This window comes from Hippocampus comes, unplaced genomic scaffold (genome assembly GCF_001891065.2).
Source record: "Hippocampus comes isolate QL1 unplaced genomic scaffold, H_comes_QL1_v1.1 scaffold132, whole genome shotgun sequence".
Lineage (NCBI taxonomy): Eukaryota > Metazoa > Chordata > Actinopteri > Syngnathiformes > Syngnathidae > Hippocampus > Hippocampus comes.
In genome coordinates this window covers 3,360,549-3,375,074 of record NW_017805467.1, presented here as the reverse complement: position 1 = coordinate 3,375,074, position 14,526 = coordinate 3,360,549, and the positions used below count along the sequence as shown (strand labels likewise).

General features: G+C 40.6%; 1 protein-coding gene across 3 annotated transcripts; it reads right to left on the bottom strand.

The window, feature by feature from the left end:
• Positions 1–256: 256 nt before the first annotated feature.
• lhx9 (LIM homeobox 9) lies at positions 257–12,979 on the bottom strand. 3 transcript variants are annotated; one of them, XM_019875458.1, is made up of 6 exons: positions 12,900–12,979; positions 10,055–10,331; positions 9,146–9,348; positions 8,015–8,373; positions 4,193–4,395; positions 1,856–3,735 (listed from the first exon to the last, which is right to left on the bottom strand). In XM_019875458.1, exons 2-6 carry the CDS (start codon positions 10,232–10,234, stop codon positions 3,481–3,483), a joined length of 1,200 nt encoding a protein of 399 aa, XP_019731017.1. In that variant the 5' UTR covers positions 10,235–10,331; positions 12,900–12,979; the 3' UTR covers positions 1,856–3,480. The 3 variants fall into 3 exon arrangements, with proteins under 3 accessions (XP_019731019.1, XP_019731017.1, XP_019731018.1); XM_019875460.1 differs by lacking the exons at positions 1,856–3,735; positions 12,900–12,979 and adding an exon at positions 257–1,443 and having other exon boundaries at positions 10,055–11,128; XM_019875459.1 differs by lacking the exon at positions 12,900–12,979 and having other exon boundaries at positions 8,015–8,370; positions 10,055–11,128.
• Between the last annotated feature and the right edge of the window lie 1,547 nt (positions 12,980–14,526).

Here is a 14,526-nt window from a genome sequence, read left to right as displayed (position 1 = left end):
AAATAGAATAAAATTTCATGGCTCCAGAAACCGTATGATGGTGACATTTGATTTCGTATAAACCTTTTTTTTTTTCGCCAAGAAATGCAATTCCAAAGGATTTTACAATAAATTAGCGCTGAAAATGGAGTCAAATTCAAATCAACAAAATAAAATAAGAGAATGCAATTTTCAAATCACAAAGGCTGTAATTTTGAAGAAAAAAAAGTTTATTTCGACTGGTTGGTAGGCCTTTTTTTTCTTTTTACATAAAGTCTACATAAATTCAGTGTTTAAGAAATGCATTCCACATGTTTATATATCATTGTTTCACGAAACATAAAAAGTTGATGCAATAACGCGACAGATTTGTCTGCTCACAATCACATTACAGTCCATTGTCACACTGCCATTAAAAATACCTCTGGAGTTAAGATTTGAAATCAGTGAAGCTCAATGAAAGAATATCCGGCCACGTTCTGTCATACCTTGAGCTCATCGTAGTCATGTGAAAGGGGTCATGTGACTGATTCCACCTACAGTGTGCTTAATGTCAAGAACACTGTAGGTCTATTATCCCCTATAATGTGTACTAAACACATGTAAACACGTCAGGGACAAGATTTTCCCATATTTTATTTTGCAGCGGACAATCACACAGCGACTCAAAGCAAATAATATACACCTCAAGTATATCGTGAACAATAAGGCGCATGCAAAATGAGACTCTCTTCCTTCTGCGTTTTATTCCCATCCTGGCGTCGCTCGCCACAGACAGATGGCAAAGCTCCAGCTCCGCAGTCGTCTTCATGCGCGCATCACATTTGACGGACATCCTGCTGTTGCTGCTCATGCCCATTTTCAAGGAGGCCGTGTGCTTTGCAAAAAAGGACCCTCGTGACAACACAGAAAACTTGTATGTGCTGTAGAAGGACAGGGCAGTGGGGGCAGAACGTGTGTGGTTGAGAAAAAAAAAATACTTTATGGGATGTATATATACTGTGCTGTGCTTTCATATAGGAGGCCGTGAGAGAAGTGTGTGTGTGCATGTGTGATGGGAATACGGTCTGGGTTGGTTTTTACATGTGGTGTGGCCTCTGTGGAGTAGTTTGAGTAGTTTTTTTTTTTTTTTTTTTTTTTTTTTAAACGTCACAATACATTTTATTGTCATAGTTTTGCATGAGTCCTTCCAGTACAAACATTGAGTGGCATCATCAGTATCATACATGGTGCGCTCTCCTCGCTTGGGTGGATTCAAACAACTCATTCTGCTGTGGCCAAACAACATCTGCTGTACACTTGCAAGTGAATATTTGATCTCGATATGCTATATCATCTTATCCTAATATTGTCTTTGTCTTCAATGGTGAGGAACTCCCATCAAAGTTTCCCCCTTCTGTTAATACTTTAGGGAATTTTCAAACGTCGGGATGTATGGCTGTAATGCCCCAAGATTTGTTCTCCCTGAAAGAAATGATAGAGTAAGAATATATTAACTACAGATCAACCTGACTTTACGGGGTCTGCATTGATTTTGACTTCATTTTTAGGTTTACCACGTTATACATATGTAAATATGTGCTTTGCGGCATTCTGTCGATTCAAATCCTACAGCCATGATCATGCATTAAAAAGCAAATTTCAAAGTTTTGGACTGCAGGGTTTTGGATGCAAATCCATGGGGCATTACGTTTAAAAAAACATCATAAAAGAGGAAATAGAAATTAAAATGGAAGCAAAAATGAGGAACGACGGGTCAGTCAACGGCTTGCTGCAAAGCAAACGCTCTCTGGGCTGTTGATGTGACAAAAGGAAAAAAAAACGGTATTCAAGAAAGAACACAAAAATGGCGAGTGCAATGAAAAATAAAAAGCCATTTAAAGCAAAGTATTGTTTTTATTCACACAAATTTAATAAGATATATAACAACCGTTTTGGTCCATAAATATTTAAGGGGAAATAGTTTCTATACACCATCTTTATCAAGAAACAGGGAAACATGGACAATCTTGATAGAACACTTACTGTACTCAACTATTAACACGAAGATCAATATATAAGGTTCTTGGAACTATATCTGAAAGAGTGCACAAATGCTTTCTATGACATCGCTGCCCCTCCCCCCTTCTTCTTCTTCTTCTTTTTTTTTTTTCTTCAAAACAGGATACACCATAAAAAGATCTTTGAAAATAAGATGCAAAACAGTACAAAACTAGTGAGGCGTCCGAAGGGTGCGAATCAGATAACAAAGAACACACAGAATCCTGAATTTCACAACCTTTTCTCCCACGTCATCGCATAAGGCACATAAGAGTAGAACTGAGTTAGGCATCTACTTCATCAAGTAGACTCGGAGTACCATTTTGTTCTTCAAGAGAACAAATTAGGACGCACACAATGGAAATGTGTCTTCTGCTCCTCTCTCTCTCTCACTACCTTTCAGCCAGAAGAAACATGTTTCGGGTTTTTTTTTCTTTTTGTTTTTTTTTTTTTTGTTTTGTTTTTGGTCTGATCAGTGGCAAGTGTTTTTCCAGAAAGTCAATGTCAGGAGAAAACGTGATTCCACCTACACTGAACTTCACCTATCTGAAGCCTTTTTTTTTTTTCAATGCCAGTTCTACAAATCCAGTCTTCATCGTTATACTACACTCCCTTTTCCATTAAAAAAAAAATCACCCTGAGCAACATGATAAAACAATAATGCACTTTTTACTGTTGGGGGAGGGGGGGGGCTTTGTGCAATTGACTCGATCTGCGGATGTGTTTACTGGGTTCAATTTTACTGCAATTCATCCAGCAGGCCAACAAGAAGTGACAGCGGACTCCGACAGTGCCCATCAACTGTTCTCCGATCCAAATTTGTTGTCGAACGACGAAACGTTTGCTACCGCTACGATTGGGTGATTGTTACCACTATTAGCACAATAAATGTGTGAAACAAGTCATAAAATATGTTGGGGTTCTATCTTGATATCGGATTCAATCGCCATACAGATGGGAGACATTCAAGAAGAGGATTCAAACACTGTTTTCTGGATTTGGACCCATATACAGAACATTCGACAAGTTTTGCTTCCCAAATGATTTCAAAACACAAACAAAAACTGAAATGGGAAGCAAACAATTACATGTTTCGGAGGGCAAAGTTCACCAATTCACCAGTAATTAAAAAGGGCTCAATTTTGTAATCATTCAATACAAATGTACAAATGAAGATTGAACTAAGTTCCAGGCTTTTAGTTATTGTTTTCCCCGATGATTTTCTGAAAGTCCTTTCCCAAAGTCCGTCACTGCCATGAGGTTGTCAAATGCTACACATTTGTTTGTTCTACAAAAGTTCAATGCGGCCACTGCTCTTCTTGCTCTTGCACACTCTTCAAAGGAGCCATCGCTGCTTGATTTAAAGGCCAATTTAAAAAAAAAAAAAAACGTGAGAAAGAAAAAAAAACTCAATTAGAGAAAATAACATTTATAAAGCAAAAGAAAAAACAGTCTTCTAGCTTAGAAAAGGTTCGTCAAGGTAGTTTGTGAAGGGCTCCCCGAATCGTGGCTGTCCAAACTAGAGGTGACGGACGTCACTACGGTAATCGAGGGGTTTGTCAGGTCTGTTAGTGTGGCCGCGCTGGAGGGGGGGGTCAGGGCCCCACTGTCGGACGAGGGCGGAGGGAGTGAGGTGCCATCAGCCTTATCAACACCTCCATTCTCCTGTCGTAAAACGTTCCTTCTGAATTTGGCTCTCGCGTTTTGGAACCAAACCTGCAAACCAACGCCAGGGCGGCTTTTACTCTTTGTGTTGTTGTACGACTGCTTTCAAGAAATACAGCACACAACTACAGCTGGAGATCAACATGAATTGAAACAAGATTTGGGGAGTTAAGGGCGCCATACATCTATGTCCGCTCCTCATCTCAGCACAGAAATGAAAAGGGGAATGATCATCCGTTGGAAATTGAAAGAACATGTGCACTCTTCTTTGAAATCAAACACTAATCAACTCCTTGCTACCTCCAAAAACAGCAAATTACATCCCAAACACCCAGCTAATGATTACATCCATCATGGCTCAATGAAAAAAACAAAAGAAAGAATAAATGTGAGTTCTTGGGTGAAATGGCAGGTGAGGGGGTGGGGGGGGGGGGTCATGGATTCGGGGCTGGATGCAGGAACACTCGGGGACTGATCATATGAGGAAGGTAAACAGATCCGTGCTTACCTGCAGAACTCTTTTGGTCAGGCCCGTCTTCTGGGCCAGCTGCTTGAGGTCTTTAGCATCCGGGTTGTGGTTGATGGCAAAGTAGGATTTCATTGTCCGCAGCTGGTGGTGTTTGAAGGAGGTCCGCATGCGCTTGGTCTTCTGCGTCGGCGCATAGGCCTGCTGGTCCCGGTCCAAGTGGTCTGCGTCGTTCTCGTTGCAGCCTGCGAGCAGACGGCGGAGCGACGTCAACCGGCAGCAGTGGTGAAATCAAATAGTCAACATGTTTGTGTGGCTCGGCATTCATGTGGCTCAGACAGATCTTGTGGAAAACTTAATTGTGGTTACTTACAAATCATTAAAATAACATATTATTATTGAGATTCACTGCACGCAGTGATTTATTCGATTTTTGAGGGTTTTTTGGGTTTTTTTTTTTTTAGAATTTTGATGATAAGACATACGGCTGACAAAACCCCCAAATTCACCATCTCAAAAAACTAGAATATGACACACACACACACACACACACACGCACATATATATATATGATAGATAGATAGATAGATAGATAGATAAGTAGATAGGTTGGAATTTAGCTACTGAAAAGTACATTTGCCATTTTTGTAAGAATCTGTCTGAACATCATTTCGTATCATCAATCTAAAAACATTGCTCAACCTATCTCACATCTTAATGAGATGTGTAATATAATATTAGCCCTCTTCCTATTAATGTTTTTTTTTTCCTGGGGGTGAAAAAAGGCTACATTTCATCAATGGCTTTCTGAAATTGGTTATAAAAATCTACGTCTGTTGGAATATACTTTTGGAATTTTGATAAATATATCTAGCCTTGTCGACATATTCATATTTCAAATTATGTCAAATATTGTGTTTTGCATCAAATGTCAATTTTTGAACAGAACTACTTCAGTAAATGAACTTTTCTGCAACACTGTAATAATGTATTGAATGCATAATGAGTGGTAAACTGACTGTGGCACATCATTCCAAACCACAACACACGTCTCCAGCGCATTATTATTACCAACTGTGACAACAACTTATAATGGTTTGCCACATATATTGAACATGAATACATTACACCGGGTACCACTGAAGGTTACGTTGTTGTCCTGATGCTTGTAACATACCATTTTTTTTTTAATAGTACGCTGTTGGACTGTGAACTTGAGGCTCAAAATAAAAAAAGGACAACATGTGCAATCATACTTGGCAGAATGTGATGGTTCATGTTATTTCGGCTGTCACAACAGCTCAGCCTGGCACCGATTCACACTAATAAAAAGCAGATTATTGGCATCTGTGTCACACATTGTTTTACAACAGTTACCCACTAGGGGTCTCTGTATCCAAAGAAGACCTAACCTAACCTAATGGAGAGGTGTGGAATAACAATACTCAGTAGACTCACTCAGCGAGCTCGGCGTGTTCAAAACAAAGCTAGAAAAGGCTCACTTGAGACAAATAACATCAAAACAACAGCGGAATCGGATCCTATTTGTAGCAAAGATGAGGTTTCAGATGTGCGCAGAGTGACGGATATTAACAGGAACATTTTGGGGAGACTACAATGAAAAGGGTGTCAAAGGTTTGTACACGTTCAAACTGATTTAATCGTCTCCTATTTTTGTTCATATTTAACAATCCCGTTTGATTGTTCATCGTTAGTCACAGCTTTGATAATCGTTTTGAAAAGATTCATGCCGCAGATAAGGACAGAAATCAGGAAAATTAAGACTGTTATAGATACCCCAAATTATTTGTGCTTGATTCTGTATAATGTAAGTATGCATGCATTTTTTTTTCAACTGGCAATTTAAAATCAATCTCATCCTAGGGTTCCATGAGAAAAGCTCTCATTTGCATAAAGGAATAAAAGAAAGAGAATCTTGTTTGTGGTATCTAGTTGATGCATGGAGCGGCATGCAGTGGCCTGAGAACGACGGCCTGGGCCTGGCCGCAGCGCTGGAGGCCCGGCCGGGATTCCAACGTCGCTTCCAATTAACGGAGAACAATTAACGCGCAGATTACCCTTCTTCCTCCCCCCACTCATCGGGAACACAACTCGGCCGCACAATGACTCGCTTATCAAGCGCGCACTAATTCGCAAAGAGACACGAAAAATTGGGACGCTGCGGGGTCCAGCGACTCGGAGCACGTACAAGAGGGTTTTTTTGTCCTTTTTTTTTTTTTTGTACCGGTAATTCAAAATCCTCTTCAGTCAAATATTTACTTACCGACAACAGACAAAGAATGTGCAAAACGTATATTTTTGTATTTAATTTGGCCAAACAACCGCAGTGACTGTTTACACGTGTGATTGATGTGAAAATGAACGGATGACGGTAAATTAATTATTTGGTGACTAAGGCCATCGGTTACCTTCAGGGCAGATTTATTTCATCCAGACATGCAACCCCTTACATAAACGGACATTTAAATTCATCATTTAATTCAGTAATTGTCAACCACTGTGCCGTGTGAGATCATCAAGCGTGTCGCAGCAAATTGTGCAATTTTCACTTATTCGTCCGAAAATTATTTCATCTCTACAAATAAGAAATCTTTGTTTGTCTATCTATGACAGCGGTGTATAGTGACGGGTATAACAATTAAATGCTCTTCCACTCGATAGAAATTATATTTGGATACGTGGAGATGAGATCTTTTTGTAATGTAAAATATGTACTTTGGCTCAAAAAGAGGTAGCAAAAACTGATAGATACATAGATATATTGTACAAGCATACCAATTTAGACCAAAAAATAATTCTTCCCAGACACTAATGTATCTTTGTTTGTTTATCTATTTTAGCAACATATAGGGACACGCAGAGCAATTAAATGCTCTTCCATAAGATGACCGATTTTTGTGAAACCTTTGTTTTGTTAGTGTTCCATGTGATTTTATGCTCATTCAAATGTGTTCCTCGACTCACAAAAAAAGGAGGAGGGTGGGGGTGGCGAACACTGATCTATTGGAATAATTTTTTCCACAAGTTAGATTTTGCTAATGTTTTCTTCGTGTTGTTTTTGGAAAAATCATTAATGTAAAAACCTTTGTGTTGCTAATTGTTTTTTTCCTTCTTTTTCCTTATGTAGTGAGATATTATCAATTGCTTGAAATTGTGCAATCCCGCGTAATTGGTCCGAAACCATTTACTACAAATAATTTACCGATTTATGCTCGTGTCATGGAGTGACAGGCAGGCAATTAACTGCTCTTCCACGAGACTACACGTATATCCATTAATTGTGACTTATTTGGGGCGGTGGTGTGTAGATGGATTAATTTTTATGTAAAAATGTACTTTGACTCCATACAGGTTGGAAGCTGTTTTTGCACTCCGTTTTTTTTTTTCATACATGAGCTATGAAAGATTATCATGCTTGTCACATGAAATTGTGCAATTTCATTTAATTGGTCTGAAAATTATTTATGAAATACAATAATATATATTTGTTCATCAACCTAAGACAGTGACGTATATTGACATTCAGAACAATTAAGTGCTCTTCCACTAGATGGCAATTAACCTCTGTTTCCACTTTTTGTGAGATTTGTTTGTGGATGTAATCTTCCTCAAAAAAAGTAGCTCTTTGTAAAGTATTCCATGTGTAATAAATGTTGTGAAACACTGATCTAATTAATTTATGTTTTCTACGAGTGAGACTTGGGAAAGGTTTTCTCGTGTTGTGTTTGATAAAATTGGGAATGTGGAAACTTCTAGGAAGCTATGTTGGGAAGGTTGGTTTTGGAAAAAAAAAAAAAAAACTTTATTGTGTGTTACGAGTGTGAGGGGGCGGGGGGGTCTCACCTGTGTTGTAACTCGGTAAATCCAAGCCCATGGCGGGGCTCTTCCTTTTCCTCGGCCGGCCCTTCTGAGCAGTGCCGGTGCCGTTGAAGTAGGGCAGGCCCAGGCCGCCGCCCTTGGCCGCCAACTCGGCGAAGTTGAGCTGGGGGTGGTAGTCGGCGCCCTGCACCAAACTCTCGAAGTGGAGGCGGCAGTAGACGAGGCTGTCCTTCATGCCGAAGTGGTCGCCAGTGGTGAGGGTCTTGTTGCACGAGGTGCACGTGAAGCAGCTCAGGTGGTACACGGAATCTCGCGCGCGCATCACCATCTCCGAGGCGGAAATGCCCAGGTGGCAGCGCGCGCACCTTTGCACCGAGAACCTTCTGGAACAGACGCATCGTCAAAAACACACTCCCGGGGAGCACAAACACACACAAACATTGTCTTTTGGATGTTAGGAAACAATACGCCATGTCTCCATATTAGGCTGTTGTTAAAAACCGAGGCAGAGACGTTTGAGTGATTTTAATCGTAATACCAAATGTAGTATGAGTTCAGGCCCCCCTGGACATTAGCATGCGTTTACATGTAACACCCTTGGCAACACTTTTTAAAAACCGGCGTTGTACGTTAATTTGACTTGATGTCACAAATGTAGAGCTATCCATAATATTAAGTATTGTTTCTCCGTATAAAAGGTGAGCTTCTTTTCTCCCTCCTAACAGGTTCCATCACTACTCTCTCCCTGACATTCAGCTAAAAAAGATGGTGCTTTGAAGGCAGATAATATACATTTGCATTGAAAGTGACTCAGATAATTACTGTATTTTTGACACTGATAATGCCTTGTAAACACACATATTTGACTGTCACTACCACCAATATATTTGTTTTTCACCCATTTATTATTGTATATGTTGGTAAAGGTTGCACTAACAAATATTCATTTGCATGCAGTAAAGCATATACATTAACACAACAATAAGATTAAAAGCATATGCAGGCCCAACATTGTCATCCTAAACGAAAAGCAGCAGCCTGGTAAAATAATAATCTTTACTCAAAATTATTATCCAATTGGTCTTTGATCGTCGAAATCTTAATAAAGCTATTTTTGCCAACATTCGTACAAGACTTCGTTCGTGTACCCCTTACCTGTAGTAATCCTCTTTGCAGTAGATGCTGCCATCCTTTGCGAAACACGTTAGCTCCGACTCCAACGCAAGTTTACATTCACAGCATTTGAGGCACCGCAGGTGCCACTGCTTGTCCACGGCCAGGAGGTAGTATCTGTCCGAGATCTTGCCCCCGCAGCCGGCGCACAGGGCGGGTTTCTCCGGGCTCATAGAGGGCATGGTCTGGACATAACAATGAACTCCTTCAGTACACAGTCTGGAAAAAAAATCCCCTTTTGCCATATTGGTAATAACATGGACACGCAGTGATACACTTTTACGCGAAAATCGTATTATACTATAATTTTTTTGGTCGATATTTTCAAAATGTTTTTCTATGCCAGGTGGTCTGGCCTTGGTGATACACCGCAGGCAAAATATCCTGCACATTTGAGTCCAAACTAAATATTTTTTGTTGTGCACAAAAATCTGCCATGATTAGCCTAATGTCATGCGCACATTTTACTTTTATGTGCACCGTTTACCACTTCAATATAAAGGCTAATTTATTTTTATTTATTTGTTTATTTATCTAGAAATGATGCCATGTCTACAACAGCAACTATGTGTAGGCCTACTGTATCCCAATTGTGAGCAATAGATCCGTCATGTTGTGCTTGGTCAATGAAAAAAAAAAACTACTATTACAACTTGCTAATTGTGTCACGTTATGATGAAAATATTTTTGGTTAGATCTACACGTGATGCTTGTAGTTGTTTGAGACTGTTAAAACACCCATTATTTGTCATGGTTAGAAATTAAAATTGCTCCGTTATTATCTTTGGGGAAAAGATTTTGAATTGGAATGGTATATCCCAGCCGTCAACCCCTTCAGAAATTGGCTATCTTTGTGTTTCCTTCCAATTGAATTTAAAGTCCTGGCCTCACCGTCTCTCTGCCGTTGATCTGCATGGTTTTGGCCAGACGAGACTCCGACTTGGACCTTCTCTCCATCTCCTCCATGATCCCTTGGATGTGATCCCCGGAGATCCCGTGGAAAAGCATGGCTCCCGGTCCTGGGCGCAACGTGCGAGCGGCTGCTTCTGCCTTGCAGCCCACCACTTCCATATACCGTGGACGCCGATTGGTGTGCTGCTGGCTTGGCTCAGCGCATCCAAAATGCAAACAGTCGGATCACCTCCCGGCCCGCTGCGTGCAAAGGCAACTGGAAGCACAGAAGAAAAAAAAAACTGGGGGGAAAACTACAACAGCGGCAGCATGGGTGGGACGACGAGGATTGTTGGTCGTGCACCAGCGTGTTCTTTGATTCCAGAATGTCTCTCATCCAGATTAAAAAAAAAATATATATATATATAGTCCAACGCGGTGAGGGGAAAGAGGGGGGTGGCTGCAGAGTGGCCAAAAATAACGACACAAGCTTCGGTTTGTTTTTGTTCTCTTTTTTCCCCCACTTCCAAAGTTCCCAGTCAGGGCTATTTGGTATTTGGAGGTCAGATTGGAACTGCCTGTATTTGAGAACCGTGTCCTATTTGTGAAGAGCGCAAAGCCTGCCCAGCCTGAATAATTTGGTAGGAGGAGTTCCCCATCTCTCTCTCTCTCTCTCTCTCTCTCTCTCTCTCTCTCTCTCTCTCTCTCTCTCCTCTCTGTCTACCTCTCACTCACTCTCCCTCGCCATTCATTCCTATTGCTCAACAAAGTGTCTTCCTTGCCTTAAATCCTCCCAAGTCTGCCAACACTGCTTCACTTTACACTATCAACTTGTTCACATCATTTTCAGTCACCATGTCACTGTTTGGCTGGCCAATAGTTTGTTTCGTCACGTTCACTGTTTATTTTCCAAAAATAAGAACTTGTACGTTGTTAAAATGTAAACATTACTAAATAAGATACTACACGACATTCCTTCCTAAATTTCCACTTAGCTGCATTATCATTACTATTACAATAAAAATAATTCATCTGATGTTCCAATTAAGTGTTTAGTTACTTTAGTGTGTGTGTGTGTGTGTGTGTGTGTGTGTGTGTGTGTGTGTGTGTGTGTGTGTGTGTGCGCGCGCGCGCGCGTGGGGGGGGCGGGGTCTTTTTCAATGAAATATTTCGAAAGAAGACACTGCTGTATCATATCCGAATTATATTGCCACTCTCATGCACACACATTAAATAGCTTCCATTTTTACATTTTAATTTTATTCTAACAGTTTATTTAATAACGCTACCTTGATTATCTGTTGTAATTACCTTACATTCATTTGTCTCTTCCTCGGGAATTGGGCCATGCAGCACCTTTGTTTACTTCCAGTGGGACTTAATTAAGGACAAGAGAAGTACAGTGAAAATTTCCACGTATCGAACAGACCAAGCGGCAGAAATGAAAAATAATATAATACTATCGGTGGGCGGGGAGGAAACCGCGTCAATTCTCACCTGTTTCCTGAAATTTCGTATATTTTCGATATAATATGATCCACATTATGAAGGCGCCACTGACATAACGCAATTAAGTGGCACCTAAGAGGGGTCGGTAAAATAGGTAACACGAGTTATGAAAAAAAAGGAATTCAGAATATAATATACATTAATAATAAGTCCAATGGAGCCACGCCATAAAATGCTATAAAACAAACCAACTAGACTTTGGTCACCATAAGACATAGTCTATATTCTCAATTCATTTGATGATGTTTTACACTATTACGCACCCACCATCCAGTAGTGTAGCCTTTAATTGGAGCCCCGATGCAGGCTTTTGGACCTGAATTGCAAGGACGTTCATATTTGCACACTGACAAGATTAAGCCAGTATGAGTGTATTCACGTTATATATATATATACATACACACATACACACACTCACACACACACCTTCATTTTTTTTACCTGCATGAACACAGGATGTGCACGATTTTTTTAAATTCCTCACAATTAAAAGGAATGCGTTGAATTCATTCACATCTACGGTGATTTTATGGAAACATTTTTAACGACTTGAGAATTGTGTTGACCCGTAGCCTCCAGCGGTAACATTTGATTTGACTGAGAAGGATTTAGCGACGCGTCAGTGAGCACGCAGCGAGTAGCACACAAGGGCTGGTGTCGTTTGTGGATTTGCATGAATAATTGTGATATTTTCTCCTAGTAAACACGCTCATTTTGCCCCCCACCCATCACTGTTTCACACAGAAGTCTGTTGGACTGCTTTAAGCCTGAATTGTGAGATACTCATCTAGTGATTTTTATTTGTTTATTTTGGGGCATAGATATGCACCTAATACAATATACAATTTCCTGATATTTAATCGTTAAAAATGAGGTATTGAGTGTATGGAACAAACTGATTTCCATTTATTTTAAACAAGGGAAAAATGTATATGCAGTCGATCCAATTAAAAACACAAGTAGTTCACTGTATTTCAGTTTATTGAAGCATTTTAAATCGAAATGTATTTGACGTGAAACATGGCGTTGATAGCATGACGTTTGTCTTGCCCTAATTGAAGAAAACATTTTTTCCTAATACCTTTCATCTATTTTGTATTGAAATGACTTCAGGTACATGCACATGAGGTAATTTCGAAACAAACGCCAGATACGCAGTGTAGCTATCTAACAGCGAACTCTTAAAAAAGAAATAAATACAACCCGAGAGTTATTCTTTTTATTGAGGAGGGTTTGTTAGTTAGTTACCCCTTTGCTTTACACAAGCGTCATGTTTTGCTCGTGGCTCCTATTGCCGTATTTATTCCAAGACACTGGCCGGAAGTCAAGGTCTTACCTGCGGATGTGCGGGTTCGATGGCCGCGCGATGCGCAAGGCGGAGGAGACGCTCCAGTCCGGATTGTTGTGCGCTGCAGCGGAGGAGAGGTGAGGAGAGGCGAGGCAAGGCGGGGAGAGGAGGAGAGGAGAGGGAGGCTGCCTGCCTGCCTGCCGGTAGATGGGGGCTGTTCCACGTTTGCGAGCTGGGGCTCCACTTCCAGCCTCAATTAAAACGCAAGCCATTTAAATATTCCTCCGGCATGCATAAGACACAACACGGCGCACACACGATTGCTCTGAAAACTGCGAGCCAATTGGCCTTCTTCGAGCGCGTGTAGCTTCTGATGGCTGATGTCGCCACGAATTAAACAGGGCTAAATAACACCATCCTGTATCGGTTACCGCCTTATGGCCACCAATGAGCAGTCATCCAAAGATTTAGAAAACATAACATTCATTTTAGGTTCGTTATTATCAATCACGACAGAGCAAAATACCGTATGCGCTCTTTACTCTGTATGACGCCTCAGTGTTTTGAATAAGAAGCTCCACTTGCAGGTCTGTGACAATTCGAAATGAGCTATAGCATATTGTTAACATCGATTATAGATATTTACATCGTAGCCAATGCTATATTTGCTTTAAAATGGACTATAGCAACAAATTAATCAAACTCATGAAACCACCAAGAGACTTTCAATACAGTGCAATAAAAAAAAATCCACTTTTCTTTTGGTCGTAAAATAACAAATGAAAAGAATGCATTCATTTAATTAATCATCAAGTTCACTGCTGCCCTAAAAAGCAAAACAAATATATAGAAATGACTTCCTCTGGTTTTGAATAAGGTAGCTGACATATGCTCAATGTTGGCTGTATTTACCATTCCAAACACGTATGGCCTTATACTGCAGTATCTTATGAATCAAAGAAAAAAGGTGAAACATTCAGCAGTTAAGTAATGTCAAACCTTTGTGGTCCCCAAATCCTCCATATTGTTTTGAAGTGGTTTCATTGTACCTGACCTCAAATGAGACAATATTTCCTCAACTATCATTAAAGCAATGTCCCTTTGCTTTTGTTAATGAATATTCATGTCCCCAAATGGCTGGGTAATGTTGAAAGAAAAAAACAGGCCATAAAGGGTTGCTCACAATGGTCATAAAATAGCACCGACCTTTAAGTGCACCGAGCCTGCACCTGAATTGAACTGTTAAAATGACACATGCACGGAGCCATCCCGCAGGCAGGATCACACTTGCGGGAGGAGTGATTTCAATTGACAAGGAGTGAATAGAATTTTGTGTGGCTGAACACTTGGGCTGTGAGCAAAGGGTGACAATTAATTACACCGCTTCTGCTTGCATAAATGAACACGTGCCATGCTGCAATCAAGTCACTCTGCTCCTTTGCCTGGTATGCATCTCATCAATAATGCAGGGCCACTGAGATCCATTTCAGTGTGCATTGCAATGTGCATGCCGTGCGCTGTGGCTCCTGAGCATGATAGCCGCTCACAGTGGGAATCTGTGCAGCAGACTCGGTTCAACCGGGCTACCGCAGACACAGCACCGAGCTGCAGGATGACTGCCTGCTCGGTGCTGTAGGAATCAGTGGTTATCATAGCACACGTCCAGGGTTCATCT